Below are 15,431 nucleotides of genomic sequence, written 5' to 3'. Positions count from 1 at the left end.
CGTCCCTGATTGTATAATGTTGACAATGGGTTGGTGTTTTTAGAAACAAAATATAAATTCAAACAACGAGATTGAGTTAATTGCAGTGAGGTGCATCAATAGCTCGGTGTTACATCGCAAATATTTTAGCAATGCTGCACTGTGTTTTGTTGGAGAGGAATGAAGTCTTTAACCTCAGGCAAGAAATCGCTCCACCTGGGGTGAGAGATCAGGGAGAACTTGCTATGTTCACGTTCCCTAACTTGGAGCCAAGATCGGTTTCTTTTGATTTGCTGATGTGTTAGCTATTTGTACTGTCATCAAACCATACACTTTCAGCTAGGTTTCTGCTTTCAGTATGGAATCTAGAGTGCCATTACTGTCTTTCTTTGGCTAAAGCGGAATCCCCTTTCCTGGCCTAAAGAGTAGTCCCTTAAACAACATGCATAACGTGTCAGATGGCATTTTGTTTTGGACTGACTCTTCATTCCAGCTGCCTCATTTTGCAATGACTGAAGTTCAGGATGTATCTTGTGCATTAACATATTAAAGCATTCAGGATGGCAGAGCAGGACTGGCACTCGGTGAGCTAGCTCCTTTAAATATTTCCAAACAACAAGATCGCTAAGTTCCTTGTGATGGACACAGTTTTGAGCAAAACTGCCAACAGCTGCTTAATGTGGTGAGAGCAATTAGACTTGTATTAACATGGTATAGTGAATATATGGAGCACAGGCAATGTACAAAACACAAGAAATAGGAGCAGGACTAGTCCAGTTAACTCTTGTAGCCTGATCCGCCTTTCAATATGATCATGGCTGATTTTTGTACCTGAAAACAACCTCCCCATATCCTTGTATTCTCTCCTGACAAGTGGTCCGTCTTCCTCAGCCTTAAGAATATTTGATCTTTCATCTTCAGCTCTCTGGTGTAAACAGTTCCAAAAATTAATATCCGTCTGAATTCAGGAATTGCTTCTCTTCGTTATGAAATTATTGGTCCCTTATCCATAGCCTCTTGTTCAAAATTGCCTGACCAGGATAAGCAATCTCTGTCAAACCCCTTCAGAATTTTGCATGTTTTAAGGAGAACCTAGAGAAGGGGACTCAGTGTACTCTGCCTTCCACAAATGGTTAACTCTGTCATCCCAGTAATCAATCTGGTGAACCTTTGCTGTTCTGCCTGCAAAGGCAAGTATGTCCTTCCTTAAAAACAGGCGGATATTCTTTTTCGCTCTCTGAATTCTTTAAGACTGATGTGGTGGTTTTCCTAATCAAACACCACGCAGTTTAACTTTTCAACCTGAGCTCCATATCAGGTAAATCCACAAAGAATTAGACAGCTATACCTGGTAACATTATCTTTCCAGTTCAGACATTGAAATAATTATTTAGCAGCTCATCTGCTATAACTATCAGATCTGTAATCTGTTTGTTATTGTAAAGAATGTGCTCCACGTTGTACTTTTTCTCGGTCTCAGATTTTATGCATGTCTGTGTGGCACTCTCTGTACCGACTCTGCTGTCCATTGGTCTGAGGCTGGTCAAAACCACCACCTTTCTTATAGAAATACGGCAAAAGCAGAAATTGCTGGAGAAATACAGCAAGTCTGGCAGCATTTGTGAAGAGAAAACACAGTTAATGTTTTGAGTCCAGTAAAGGGACCCTTTACACTGGGCCTTACTATCGGGAAGGTTCAACTCTTGCACTGTTATCTTTAGAAATTGCTGTGGTTTGAAATAGTTTTTCCATGGCAGTGATTTTGAAATTGTACCTGTTTAATAAGGATATTCGGTTTGTACTGAAAGAAGTCTGGGAACAGAGATGTTTGGGAAATGTAAGCTGTAAGAGAGAGGTTGGCTTCTGAAGGGCTTCACAGTTCTGTGATGTAGTCTTTATTTGAGAGCACTTGGTGGGGAAACTGTTTACACTTCCACAGTGAGCACAAACTAGGATTCCAAGCTGCAGCAATAATTGAGTGGCTGATCGGGAGAGTTAGTGCCTTATCAAATTTCGGTAATTCTCAAGGCCCAAGGCCTATCTCCTTTATTTTGAAAAAAGCCTGTTTTGTCTCTGAACATCCTGTTTGTTCAGTTTGATAGGACTGTTTGGGAAAACAATAAAAAGAAAATGTTCAGCAGTAACAGAAACAAACTGTCTTCTGCCCCAATACTACTTTCATTGCCTTTAATATTCATTTTTTTAACGTTTTACGATTCTCACTTCAATTTTCTGATTGATTTGGATAACACCTTGTGATAATGCATCCAAGTTTTAATGGTCATCATAAACATTGTCATCCTCTTCCTTTCCAAAATCCAATTCGGAGTCTTTGCTTCCTTCGTTACTGTGTTGGTAACTGTGAGAAACTCATTCTATTTTTGCCCTCTATTGGTTTTGATCACTTCTGCCCCAGTGTATACCTTCCAAAGTCTACTCATTACTCTTGACCCTCTTAAGTACGTTGCATTGTTCCTCTTGTGAAGAAGGAGCTCAAAGTCTGCAGATCAACTCTCTGATCACTTATTGCTTTCCTGCTCTTCCATGGATCGGTCCATGATATTAAACGGAACCCTACTTTCCCTGTTTATCGAGTTTCCCACCTCGTCATTCACCAGCAATCATTCTTTGCTTTGATTTGCCTTTGGACGGTGTTGAGAGAATGCTTAAGCCTCTTCCCCAAACTCGGCTGTAACCACTGGCAGCTTCAGTTCTTTGCAAGTTACAACTCTTGCAAAAACCAGATACCACTTCATTCCCTCCCTCTCTCTCTCTCTCTCATGCTCCCATTTTATCTCCTTCCTCACCCTGTCCTTCACTCCCACCCCCCCACCCCCTTGTATCCCTGCATTTCCTGACATGGTTCTGTACTCTCACCCTGCCTTCCCCCTTGCTTTTTGACCCCGAATGTCTGTTTAGCGATATCTGTTCAATAATATCACCCCTTCTTGGTCCCTGTGCTGTTTATTTCACAACCTTGCAATCTGATTGTTAGAGATACACTATTGCAAGTCTTGCTCGCTTGTGTATCAGATGCCTGGTTTCCCTTGTCACACCACTATTGGCTCACCCGCTTAGCAATGTACCCTACAATGTATTGCAAAATCTACATGTGCAAGTCAGCATTGAAGTCAGGCTGTTAGATGTTCTTCTGCAGCAACATTTTGCCCAATACACCTCAGGTTGAACTGCTTTATTTGAGAGATGGTCAATAAGCTTTTGAAGTAGGAGGAGGAATTGGGATGGAGGAGTCTGGCATTGGTATTCTGCTCGAAGCGTTAATGTGTTTGGAGAGTGACGTTGGAAAGGCTGGTGTGTGTCCCATACTGTATACCGCCTGAGTCCACTGATTTTCTGCAGACACATGTGTTGCTCCGTGCTGCATTGTAGACCAGTGTGAAAGATGAGGTTAATTTGCTGCATCACCAGCCAGCACTCGATTCTGCAGGCGACCCATGAGCTGACGTGTAGAAGGCCTCCTGATGTCAGAGCCACTTGGGGGTAAAACCTTTGGTTGCACGGCAGTTGATCAGATAAAAAGGAGCTGTGCAAATGTCAGCGGGCAGGTTCACAGCAGTGCTTGTGGTTGGCAGCCATTGTAACACCAATCTTGTGCTCAGATTGGGTGGAGTGGGTGAGATTTTTCTTCTTAAAAAAAGAATGCCTTTTGCAGTTCAAATCTCGAGCTGTTCTTGGCAGCTTCTAAATTTGACAGCTTTCGACCAGGCGATGAGTTCTTATTTGTGAACCATACTCACCAGTTTCTGATTTGAATCTTATATTTGCTTTATTCCTTTCCAGCTGATTTGCTAAGTTGGTAATGATGTTCGACAATTCTCTCTCCCCCAGTCAAAATGGAATGGGAGTAATTTGGAGGCGACTTCATTTTTTAAAAATGTCTTCCGTACTGATGCTCTTTCTTGGAAGATTTTTCACCTTTTTTTTTAAAATGTCGGTGGTCAAGAAGCTAAATGATCAATTGGTGTTCATCAAGTCCTGAATTTAGAACAGTGTTTCCAGTTTGAGTCCAGATTAGAGTGGTGCTGGAAAAGCACAGCAGGTCAGGCAGCAGCTGAGGAGCAGGAAAATCGACGTTTCGAGCAGGAGCCCTTCATCCGTTTCAGTGTCAATATTGATAGGGACTCCCCGAGTACAGGAGGAAGAAATATACTGGGTAAATCCTCCAGTACTCCCTCCCAGTGTGGACTGGACTGGATTTGGCAGTTGGCTGCAGCCAGGAATGAGGAGACTGGAATTTCTTTGTCACCTGCAATTCGGGATAGATTTAAGTACCATCCCAGCCTATGCCAGGCCATGGTGCAGCATGTGAGATATGTGTGGCTACTGATCAAAACAAGCTGAGTGAACTGTCCAAATGTTTCCGCATTCATAGAATTCTCTCTGTAACTTGAAATATTATCATTCTGATATCTTTAATAAGTTCTTTAATCAGTGGTCTGTTACTGTTGAAAACCTTGAACAAAGCATGAAAATGCTGCAATTACAGAGCAAGTCTGTAGATATCTCAAACAATTGATTACATTTTCCATATTGTGCCCTTCACAATAAGTGCCAGGCAATGAGCATTACCAATGAGAGAGTCGCTTGGAGTTCAGTGGCATTACCAATCCTGAATTTGTCCACTGTCCTTGGGGGCTTAGCACTGAACAAAAATGTTGTTGTATAAATGCTATGGCAGCAAGAACTGGGAATTTTAACATAGCTCCTGACTCTCCAAAGCCTGTACACCACCTTGTTCCCCCTCTGCCACTCCCTGCCCCTTCCCCCATGACTCCCTCTCTGCCCATACCCCACTCTACCTCGTTGCCATCCTCCTCCTGTTCACTTCTGCTCTCCAACCTGCTCCATTAGTGGCACAGGCCGAAAAGGAAAGAGCTGGGGATGCCCAATGTATTAGTGTTGATGAGTGTGGTCGGTTTATATCGGGATGATCCGAGTGTAGAATGTAAGGTAACATATTAACTCAGTTGTTTTGGTTCTGACTGTCACTGGCTACTTGTGAAATCCATTTCTGCTTTCTTTCACACCTTATAGTGTGATCACCATCACGATGAGGAGATTGTCATGCAGCTGAAGATGGAGCTGGAACAATCTCGATTGAGAGAGGCTGAGACACTGACTGCACTGAAAGAAATGCAGGATAAGGTTCTGGAAATGGAGAAGGTGAGAACATGCTTCTATTGGTACAGGGTTCAACTCCAGAATCTGCAAACTCCAAATAGCACAGAGTGAAGATGTTTTAGTAATCTTTTTTCAGTCTTCAATTAGAATGTAAAAGGTAACAACAAAGAATGTTTGCACAAGGGACACACAAGGTACAACAAGGCGGTCAGTGTCACTTGTGAGGGTGGGTGAGGACCCTGGGACAGGCGGTCAGTGTCACTGTGAGGGTGGGTGAGGACCCTGGGACAGGCGGTCAGTGTCACTGTGAGGGCGGGTGGGTGAGGACCCTGGGACAGGCGGTCAGTGTCACTGTGAGGGCGGGTGGGTGAGGACCCTGGGACAGGCGGTCAGTGTCACTGTGAGGGCGGGTGGGTGAGGACCCTGGGACAGGCGGTCAGTGTCACTGTGAGGGCGGGTGGGTGAGGACCCTGGGACAGGCGGTCAGTGTCACTGTGAGGGCGGGTGGGTGAGGACCCTGGGACAGGCGGTCAGTGTCACTGCTTGTGAGGGTGGGTGAGGACCCTGGGACAGGCGGTCAGTGTCACTTGTGAGGGTGGGTGAGGACCCTGGGACAGGCGGTCAGTGTCACTGAGGGCGGGTGGGTGGAGGACCCTGGGACAGGCGGTCAGTGACACTGTGAGGGCGGGTGGGTGAGGACCCTGGGACAGGCGGTCAGTGTCACTGTGAGGGCGGGTGGGTGAGTACCCTGGGACAGGCGGTCAGTGCCACTGCGAGGGTGGGTGAGGACCCTGGGACAGGCGGTCAGTGTCACTGTGAGGGTGGGTGAGGACCCTGGGACAGGCGGTCAGTGTCACTGAGGGTGGGTGAGGACCCTGGGACAGGCGGTCAGTGCCACTGTGAGAGCGTGTGTGGAGGACCCTGGGACAGGCGGTCAGTGTCACTTGTGAGGGTGGGTGAGGACCCTGCGACAGGCGGTCAGTGCCACTGTGATGGTGGGTGAGGGCCCTGGGACAGGCGGTCAGTGTCACTGTGAGGATGGGTGAGGACCCTGGGACAGGCGGTCAGTGTCACTATGAGGGTGGGTGAGGACCCTGGGACAGGTGGTCAGTGTCACTGTGAGGGTGGGTGGGTGGAGGACCCTGGGACAGGCGGTCAGTGTCACTTGTGAGGGTGGGTGAGGACCCTGGGACAGGTGGTCAGTGTCACTGTGAGGGTGGGTGGGTGGAGGACCCTGGGACAGGCGGTCAGTGTCACTTGTGAGGGTGGGTGAGGATCATGGGACAGGCGGTCAGTGTCACTGAGAGGGTGTGTGGGTGGAAGACCCTGGGACAGGCAGTCAGTGTCACTGTGAGGGTGGGTGGAGGACCCTGGGACAGGCGGTCAGTGTCACTTGTGAGGGTGGGTGAGGACCCTGGGACAGGCGGTCAGTGTCACTGAGGGTGGGTGAGGACCCTGGGACAGGTGGTCAGTGCCACTGTGAGGGTGGGTGCGGACCCTGGGATAGGCAGTCAGTGTCACTGTGAGGGTGTGTGGAGGACCCTGGGACAGGCGGTCAGTGTCACTTGTGAGGGCGGGTGGGTGAGGACCCTGGGACAGGCGGTCAGTGTCACTGAGGGCGGGTGGGTGAGGACCCTGGGATAGGCAGTCAGTGTCACTGTGAGGGCGGGTGGGTGAGGACCCTGGGACAGGCAGTCAGTGCCACTGCGAGGGTGGGTGAGGGCCCTGGGACAGGTGGTCAGTGTCACTGTGAGGGTGGGTGAGGACCCTGGGACAGGCGGTCAGTGTGCTGTGAGGGTGGGTGCGGACCCTGGGACAGGCGGTCAGTGCCAATGTGAGGGCGGGTGGGTGAGGACCCTGGGACAGGCGGTCAGTGTCACTGCGAGGGTGGTTGGGTGAGGACCCTGGGACAGGTGGTCAGTGTCACTGTGAGGGTGGGTGGGTCAGGACCCTGATTCCCTTGCCATAGAGGAAGTGCAGTAAAGGTTTACCACATTGATTCCTGGGATGGCAGGACTGATGTGTGAAGAGAGATTGGTTTAGTCAGACTTATATTCATGAGGAGGAGGAGATATCTCGCAGAAACCTATAAAATTCTTGCCCAACTCGACAAGGTCGATGCTAAAAGGATATCCTCAATGGTCAGCAAATCTGGAACCGGGGTCACAGTCTAAGGATATGGAGTAAACCACTTAGGATTGAGATGAGGAGAAATTTCTTGACCCAGAGTGATGAACCTGTAAAATTCCCTCCCACAGTTCACTGTTGAGGCCACAATGTTAAATATTTTCACAAAAGAGTTAGGACTAAAGGAATGAAAGGGCATGGGCTCACTGGCTCAGTGGTTAGTACTGCTGCCTCACAGCGGCAGCAACCCGGGTTCGATTCCCGCCTCGGGTGACCATCTGCAAGGAGTTTGCACATTCTCCCCGTGTCTGCGTGGGTTTCCTCCAGGTGCTCCGGTTTCCTCCCCCAGTCCAAACTTGTGTGGGTTAGGGTGAATTGGCCGTGGTAAATTGCTCATAGTGTTACATATATTAGTCAGGGGTGAATGTAGGGGAATGGGTCTGGGTGGGTTACTCTTGTTGGGTCAATGGCCTGTTTCCACACTGTCGGGACTCCGAGTCTATGAAAGCAGGAACAAAACACTGGATTAGATGATCAGCCATGAGTGGTAGGGCAGACTCGAAGGACTGAATGGCCTCATCCTGCTCCTGTTCTATGTCTGTTTTTCTAAGTCTCTGGTTAAGGTGTCTTCCACTCTTAAATGTTGATGGGTTTTGTAAATTGGTGGTAAAGTATGTAAAAGATCAGCAGCATTAATAACTGGCTATTATAATAAGAACCAGAGGCAGCTCCATAAGGGAGGTTTGAACCACTATTGACAGCTCAGCCAAACATTTCAGGTTTGGGAAGAATCACAAAAGTCAGAATCAATGGGGAAACAGTCTGAAGGTCACCAGAACTGAAAACTGCTAAGAGAGCACTTGGGAACAAATTAAATTGCAGGAACTCAAATGGAGTAATCTCAGAATCACTTGGTGCCATGTGCTCATGTGGTGCAGAATAGGTGACTAGACCAAGTTCCTTGATAGCCTCTGGCTACATCATCCCTCAGGCAGTGTAGATTATTCATTGATTTGGGGAAAGATTAGGTCTGTACCAGCTGAATGGTTTGCAGCCCAGCAAGACTGGGAGCAGTATACTCATTGGCATTCATCAGTCCAGCGAGGGAGGGGTTAAACTGGAGCAGCAGGTGGGTGGGACCCAGAGGAGCGACACATGGATGAGAGAAACCGAGTGAAAGAGAGGAAAGTAGAAAGCAAAACTGGAACTGGAGGCCAGCAGTAAATAGAACTGGAGTGCAAAGGAAATCTTTCAAAATATCAGAGACAAGTCTAAAGATACTATTGATAAACCCATGAATGGCAGAAGCTGGAAAGCTAAACACCACCGGAATGCTGGAGGTACTGAAACAGTCTGGCAACATCTGTACAGAGAGAGAAAACGGTTAAAATTCTAAATACATTCTGATGAAGGGTCACTGGACTGTAACTCTGTTTTTCCCTCTCCTGATGCTGCCAGACCTGCTGAGTTTCTCCAGCACTTTGTTTCTAAAGAATGCACAGAGCATTCACAATAAGGTGGACAAATGAACAGTGTAAATGAGTACAATATGATAGTAACTGTAGAGTCTTGGCTGTGGAGTGACCAAGCCTGGGAGCTGTACATCCAAGAGTATTCCATCTTCAGAAAGGACAGGTAATTTAGGAAAGGAGATGGGCTGAAACTGATAGTGAACGATGCAATTCATAGACAAATCAGAACGGATATTGGTGGAGGAAATCTATATGTAGAATCAGTTGGGTGGAGTTAAGCAAGAGGAGTGGCGAACATTAGTGGGAGTTATCTATAGACCTCCACGCTGTAATGGTGCAGAAAGGGCAACAATAAACAGGAAATTAGAGATGTACACAACAAGGGTGCTACAATAATCATGGGTGATTTCAATCTACATATACACTGGGCATACAACATTAGCAATAATTCTGTGGTGGATCAGTTCTTGGAATGTGCACAAGATGGGTGTTTAGATGAGTACGTTGAGAAACCAGCTCCAGGCAAACTATCTTTGACTTGGTTTTATGCAGTAGAATTACACAGAACAGAAGAGGCCCTTCAGCTTATTGAGTCTCTGTCACAAAAAGTACATTACTACCCACACTACTCTCATTTTACCAGAGTATGCCCATTGCCTTGAATGTTATGACACTGCAAGTACTTTTAAAAGGTTTAGGGCTCCCCCTTTCAATGACCTTTCCATGCAATGTGATCCAGATCCCTGCTACTCTCTGGGCGAAAATATGTTTCTTCAAATCCTCTCTCAACCTTTCACTAAGCCTTTCACTTCAAAATTATGCTTATTCCCCTTCAACTAAGGGGAATAGATGCTTATATTCACCCGGTGCATGCCCCTCAGATTCTGACCCACCTTCACCAGATACCCCCTTGACCCTTTCCGCTCCAAAGAAAATAACTTTCAGGACCTCTCGGAGCATTGATACGCAGAGGGATCTTGGGGTGCAAGGGCACAGCTCCCTGAAAATGGCACTTCAGGCAGATAAGATGGTAAAGAAGGCATATGACATGCCTGCTTTCATCAGTTGGGGTGTTGAGTATAAAAGTTGGCGAGTTATTTTACAGCTGCATGAACTTTAGGCCAGATTTGAAGTATTGTGTGCAGTCCTGCTCATCACATAGCAAGGATGTAGAAGCCTTAGAGTGTGTGCAAATGAGGTTTACCAGGTTGTTACTTGGGTTGGAGTGTTTTAGCTCTGAGAAAGGTTGGACAAACTTAGATTATATTAACTAATGCATCAGAAACTGAGGGGTGACCAGATAGAATATATAAAATTGAGAAGTGTGGGTAAGGAGATAGCTGGAATTTTTCTCCCAGGGGTGAGGGGGGGGAAGTTTAAAGGAGATGTGCAAAGTAAGTTGCTTTTTACACAGGGGATGGTAGGTACCTGAAAAGCACTGAGGACGGAGATGGTGGAAGCAGATATGATAGCAATGTTTTAGGGAACATGGACAGGTAGGGAATAGAAGGATATAGACTTGTTTTAGAACGGCATCACGGTCAGTTTAGAAACGCTGGCCTGAACGGTCTGATCCTGTGCTCTACTATTCTTGGTTCTAACTTGAACTTATCCAGCCTCTTCATAGCTGAAATGCTTCATCCCAGCCCAAATCTACCCTCCCAATGCAGTCATACCCTTCTCATAGGATAGAGACCAGAACTGCACACAGTACTCCATCTGTGGCCTAACCCAAGCTCTGTACAGCTCCAACATCACCTCTGTGCCCTTACGGTCTACGCCATGATTGATAAAGGTCAGTGATCTGCCTGCTGCCTTAACCACCCTGTTAACCTGTCCAGCCACCTTCAGGGATCTGTCAACAAGAACCTCATGATCCTGCTGTTTCTCTGAGCTTCCTCGTCCCCTACCATGCATTGATTAATCCCCGGTCTGGTGCCTTCTTCCAAAGTGCATCACCTCCCATTGATCAGGGTTCAGCTCTATCTCGCACTGATCTGCCCATATGACCACTCCATCTGTATGCTCCTGTAATCTCATACTTTGCTCACTGCCAACCACACACAGCCGATCTTCTGCTGCACGCAGACATACACATGCATGCACACACTAACAACACCCATTGCCACCACCACCACATTCTCATCTATACCATTTATTAGTCTCTCACACGGTAAGGTATCCAGCAGTCATCCTTATGGTACATCATTGCACATTGGGCTCCGATCACTCAAACAGCCTCCTACCACCACCTATCACAAAGCTGATTTTTGGGTCCAACTTGCCAAGTGATCCTGGATTCCATGAGCTTTTACCTTCATCAATATCCCATATGGGACCTTGTCAAAGAACTTGAAGTCCATAAAAATTAATCAGCTGCCCTACCCTCATCTACTTTGTTGGTCACCTAATTGAGAAATGTTAGGTGTGATCTCCCTCTGAGAAAGCCATGCTGACTTTCCCTGCACTAGCCAGACCTTTTCTAAATGGAGATTAATGTTCCCCTTCACTATTTTCTCCAATAGTTTCCCCATTAGACTAACTGGTCTATAGATCACCCTTGTAAAGTAGAACCGCATTACCTGTCCTCTGGCATCACCCCTGTGGCCACAGAACACTTAACAATTTGGGGATGACATAATTTCCTCGCTTGTCTCCCACAGCATTCTGGGATTTGTCTGCTTTCCGCCAAAACCTCCAGCAACCCCTTGGTGTGTTTGTAAGGTGAGGAAAAGGCATATGGGACACTCCACTTGATCAATTGAGGCATAGACTTCAAAAACAGGGCAATCATGTTGAAGTTATATTGAACTTTAGTGAGACCACAGTGAGAGTACTGTGGGGTTCTGGTTGCCTCTATTTCAGGAAGGATGAGAGTGCCCTGGAAGGGTGCAGAGGTGGTTCATCAGGGTACGGCCTGGGATGGAAAATTTTCTGGCATTGCATAGGCTAGGGTTATTTTCATTGCAGTTGAGAAGTCTAAGGGGTGATCTGATTGAGGTGTACAAGATTGAGATGCATGCACAGGGTGGATAAGGAGCAGCTGTTCCCCTTAATTGAAATGTCAGTCATGAGCGGGCAATGGCTCAAGGTGACAGGCAGAAGGTTTGGGGATGATGTGAGGGAAGAACTTTTTTTGCCCAGAGGGTGGTGACAGTCAGGGATGTGCTGGTTGGGAGGGTAACTGAGACAAATTGCCTCTCATCCTTTTAAAATAAAAAGTATCTGGATGAGCATTTGACATCGGAACCTTCAAAGCTCTTGGCAAGTGTTGATAGTTGGGATTAGGTTGCAGGTGAGGTATTTCTCATGTCTCAGTACGGACTTGACGGGCCAAAAGGCCTCTTCTGCACTGTATGATTCCATGATCTCCTTGTTGCTTTTATCACCTGTAGCCAGTGCATCTTCTGCACTTGCTATCCTTGTCCTTCTGAGTAAAGATCCATGTGAAGTACATTTGACCATGAACTCCATTTTGATGCACAGATTGCGCCCTTGGTCCTTAGTACACCCTACTCTTCCCCTGGTAATTCTATAAGGAGGAGTCGATTTATAATCTTGAGAGATCATTAAGGAAAAAGTGATCATTAACCTATTAGCATCCTTCAATCTGATCAAAAGTAAAGTAATCCAATCCAAAACTAAGGTTCTAAATTTTATCAAAAGAAACTGTAAATGTATGAAAAGTGAGTTTACTGGAATAGACTTGGGTAGCTTCATGAAAAGTCATTGCAGTAAATAGGCAATGGGTCATAGGAAATGTTAAGAAATGCATGCGTTGTAGCAGTTGTATGTTCCTTTCAGGCATAAAATCATAATGTGGCAGAACCGTGGTTAACAAAGCAATTAAGGAATGTACTGGCTCTAAGGAGGAGCCACATAAAGCTGCTAGAAAAATAGCAAGTCTGAGGACAGGGAGCGGCTGGGAATCAGTTAGCGGTTGGTGAACAGAGAAAGCATATACTATATGAGTAACCTCGGAAGGAATGTCAGTGACACAGAAGTAAGTGAAAAGTACAAGATTTGTGAAGACTAATGTTGGTCCTTTTACAGTCTGAAACAACAAATAATAATGGAGAACAATGGAATTAAACAATCTACTTTTGTTCTGTCTGCACTAAATAACTTCCAAGAGGTATTTGGGGAAGGAATGGTCTTTCTGAAGGACGAATTGAAGAAAATTAGGATTTGTTTTTAAAAAGTGCTGATGACGTTAAAGAGACTGAAAACTGCTAAATCCCCAGCGCCTGATGATCTACTTTCTGTTATTCATTCATGAAATGTAGGTGTAGCTGGCTAGGCCCAGCATTTATTGCACATTCCAAATAGCCTATGGGACATAGAGTCAGAGAGACGTACAGCACAGGAACAAACCGTTCGGTCCAATTCGTCCATGCCGACCAGAAATCTGAAATTAATCTAGTCCCATTTGCCAGCACTTGGCCCGTATCCCTCTAAACCCTTTCTATTCCTGTACCCATCCAGATGCCTTTTAAATGTTGCAATTGTTCCAGCCTCCTCCACTTCCTCTGGCAGCTCATTCCATACACAGACCACCCTCTGTGTGGTAAAAGTTGCCCCTTAAGTCCATTTTAAATCTTCCCCTCTCACCCTAAACCTATGCCCTCTAGTTCTGGACTCCCCGACTCCAGGGAAAAGACTTTGCCTATTTACCCTATCCATGCCCCTCATGATTTTGTAAACCTCTATAAGGTCACCCCTCAGCCTCCGACGCTCCAGGGAAAACAGCCCCAGCCTGTCCAGCCTCTCCCAATAGCTCAAATCCTCCAACTCTGGCAACATCCATGTAAATCTTTTCTGAACCCTTTCAATTTTCACAACATCTTTCCGATAGGAAGGAGACCAGGATTGTACACAATATTCCAACAGTGGCCTAACTAATGTCCTGTCCAGCCGCAACATGACCTCCCAACTCCTGTACTCTGGCTAATAAAAGAGACCATACAAAAAGTCTTCATCACCATCCTATTGACTCCCTTTAAGAGTCAGCCACTTTGTCGTAGGTCTGGAGACACGTTAGGAGAGAGAGAGAGAGAGAGAGTCCGAGTCAGGTGCTGGAGAGTCAGAGTTGAAATGTGTGGTGCCAGCACTTGGCCAAATCTCTCTAAACCCTTTGACGGTGGTGGCCTCTGCAAACGCTGCTGAGAGTGTTGCCCCCACCCCCTGTCACTTCCTGCTGCCCCACCCCGATGTAACTCATGATGTCACCAACGATCACATGACTGCCCCCCCATTCCAGAGACCGTCTCCACCTTCACTCCCAACTCCAGCTCCACATCAGGCACCAGCCCCAAGCACCCCCAAACCTCCCCCTCACTGAGGACCAACAGTCAGTCCTCAGTAAAGGCCTTACCTTCATCCCACTATGCTCCCGGGTCAACAAATTCCATACGAGCTGCAATATTGACCTTTTCTTCCACCACCTCCATGTTTACATTTTTAATCATTACTCCCACCCACCCTCTCCTGCTTCCAACATACTCCATCCACTTGGACACCCCATGCTGGGCTCTTAGCCTCCTCAACCTCTTCATCTCTAACTGCTTTCACAACTGACCATGTCAACCTATCCATCCCCTCACCCACTCCAACCTCTCACCCTCGCAATGCGCAGCCCTCCTCTCCAACCTCGACTTCACCATTAAACAAGGGGGGGGCACAGTGTAATATGACACACTGACTTTGCCGAAGTCGGGCACCAACTCGCTGAAACCTCCTCCTACTGCCCCCTTGACCACGACCCTACCCCTCATCACCAAACCACCATCTCCCAAACCATCCACACCCTCATCACCTCTGGGAGCTCCCATCTACCATTTCCAGTCTCCAACCTCGGTTTCCCCAAACCCACACCACCCAGTTCTATCCCTTGTCTAAACTCCACAAACCTGACTGTCTCTGCCTGCTCCGGCCCTACCAAACTCATCTCCTCATATCTCAACTCCGTCCTGTCCTCTTTGGTCCATGAACTCCCCACAAATTTCCAGGACGCCACTCATGTCGTCCACCTCCTCTGTGACTATTGATCCCCTGACCCCCAACACCTCATCTTCACAGTGGGCATCCGGAAAACCCTCCATTTCTTCCTCTCCCACTGACCCAGCCAGACCCCCTCCACTGATGGTCATTTGACTGGCTGAACTGGTCCTCGCCCTCATCAATTTCTCCTTCAAAACCTCCCAGACCTTCAGCACCCGTGTAGGCCCCAGCTATGCCTGCCTCTCCGTCAGATACATGGAACAGTCCATCTTCCGCAGTTAGACCGGCACCATTCCTCACCTCTTCCTCCACTATGTCAATGATTGTATCAACGCCACTTCAGGCTCCCACAAGGAGGTGGAACAGTTAGAGTCACCAACACCTCCCCCCCTGACCTCAAGTTCACCTGGACCGTCTTCACCATTTCCCTCCCTTACATATAGACCTCTCCGTTTCTATGTCAAGCGACCAGCTCAACACAGACACCTATTTCAAACCCACCGACTCCCACAGCTACCTGGAATACACCTCCCACTCCCACTCATTTAAAAATATAATCCTTTACTACCAATTCCTTCTATCTCTGCTGCATCTGCTCCCAAGAGGAGCAATTCCACTCCAGAACATCCCAGATAGCCTCCTATTTCAAGGACTACAATTTCCCCTCCCATGTGATCAACAATGCCCTCTTGTGCATCTCCTCCACTTCCT

At 47.0% G+C, this 15,431-nt stretch overlaps 1 protein-coding gene across 9 annotated transcripts in view; it reads left to right on the top strand.

Moving 5' to 3' along the window:
* LOC122552164 (EVI5-like protein) overlaps positions 1-15,431 on the top strand; it is a 264,526-nt gene that overhangs the window by 162,756 nt on the left and 86,339 nt on the right. For all 9 annotated transcript variants that reach the window (XM_043694689.1, XM_043694685.1, XM_043694688.1 and 6 more), the window contains one exon: positions 5,035-5,163. In XM_043694689.1, coding sequence (XP_043550624.1) covers positions 5,035-5,163 — 129 coding nt within the window. The remainder of the gene's footprint in view (positions 1-5,034; positions 5,164-15,431) is intronic.

This window comes from Chiloscyllium plagiosum, chromosome 8, assembly GCF_004010195.1.
Source record: "Chiloscyllium plagiosum isolate BGI_BamShark_2017 chromosome 8, ASM401019v2, whole genome shotgun sequence".
NCBI classification, from domain to species: domain Eukaryota; kingdom Metazoa; phylum Chordata; class Chondrichthyes; order Orectolobiformes; family Hemiscylliidae; genus Chiloscyllium; species Chiloscyllium plagiosum.
This window is presented reverse-complemented; position numbering and strand designations above follow the sequence as displayed.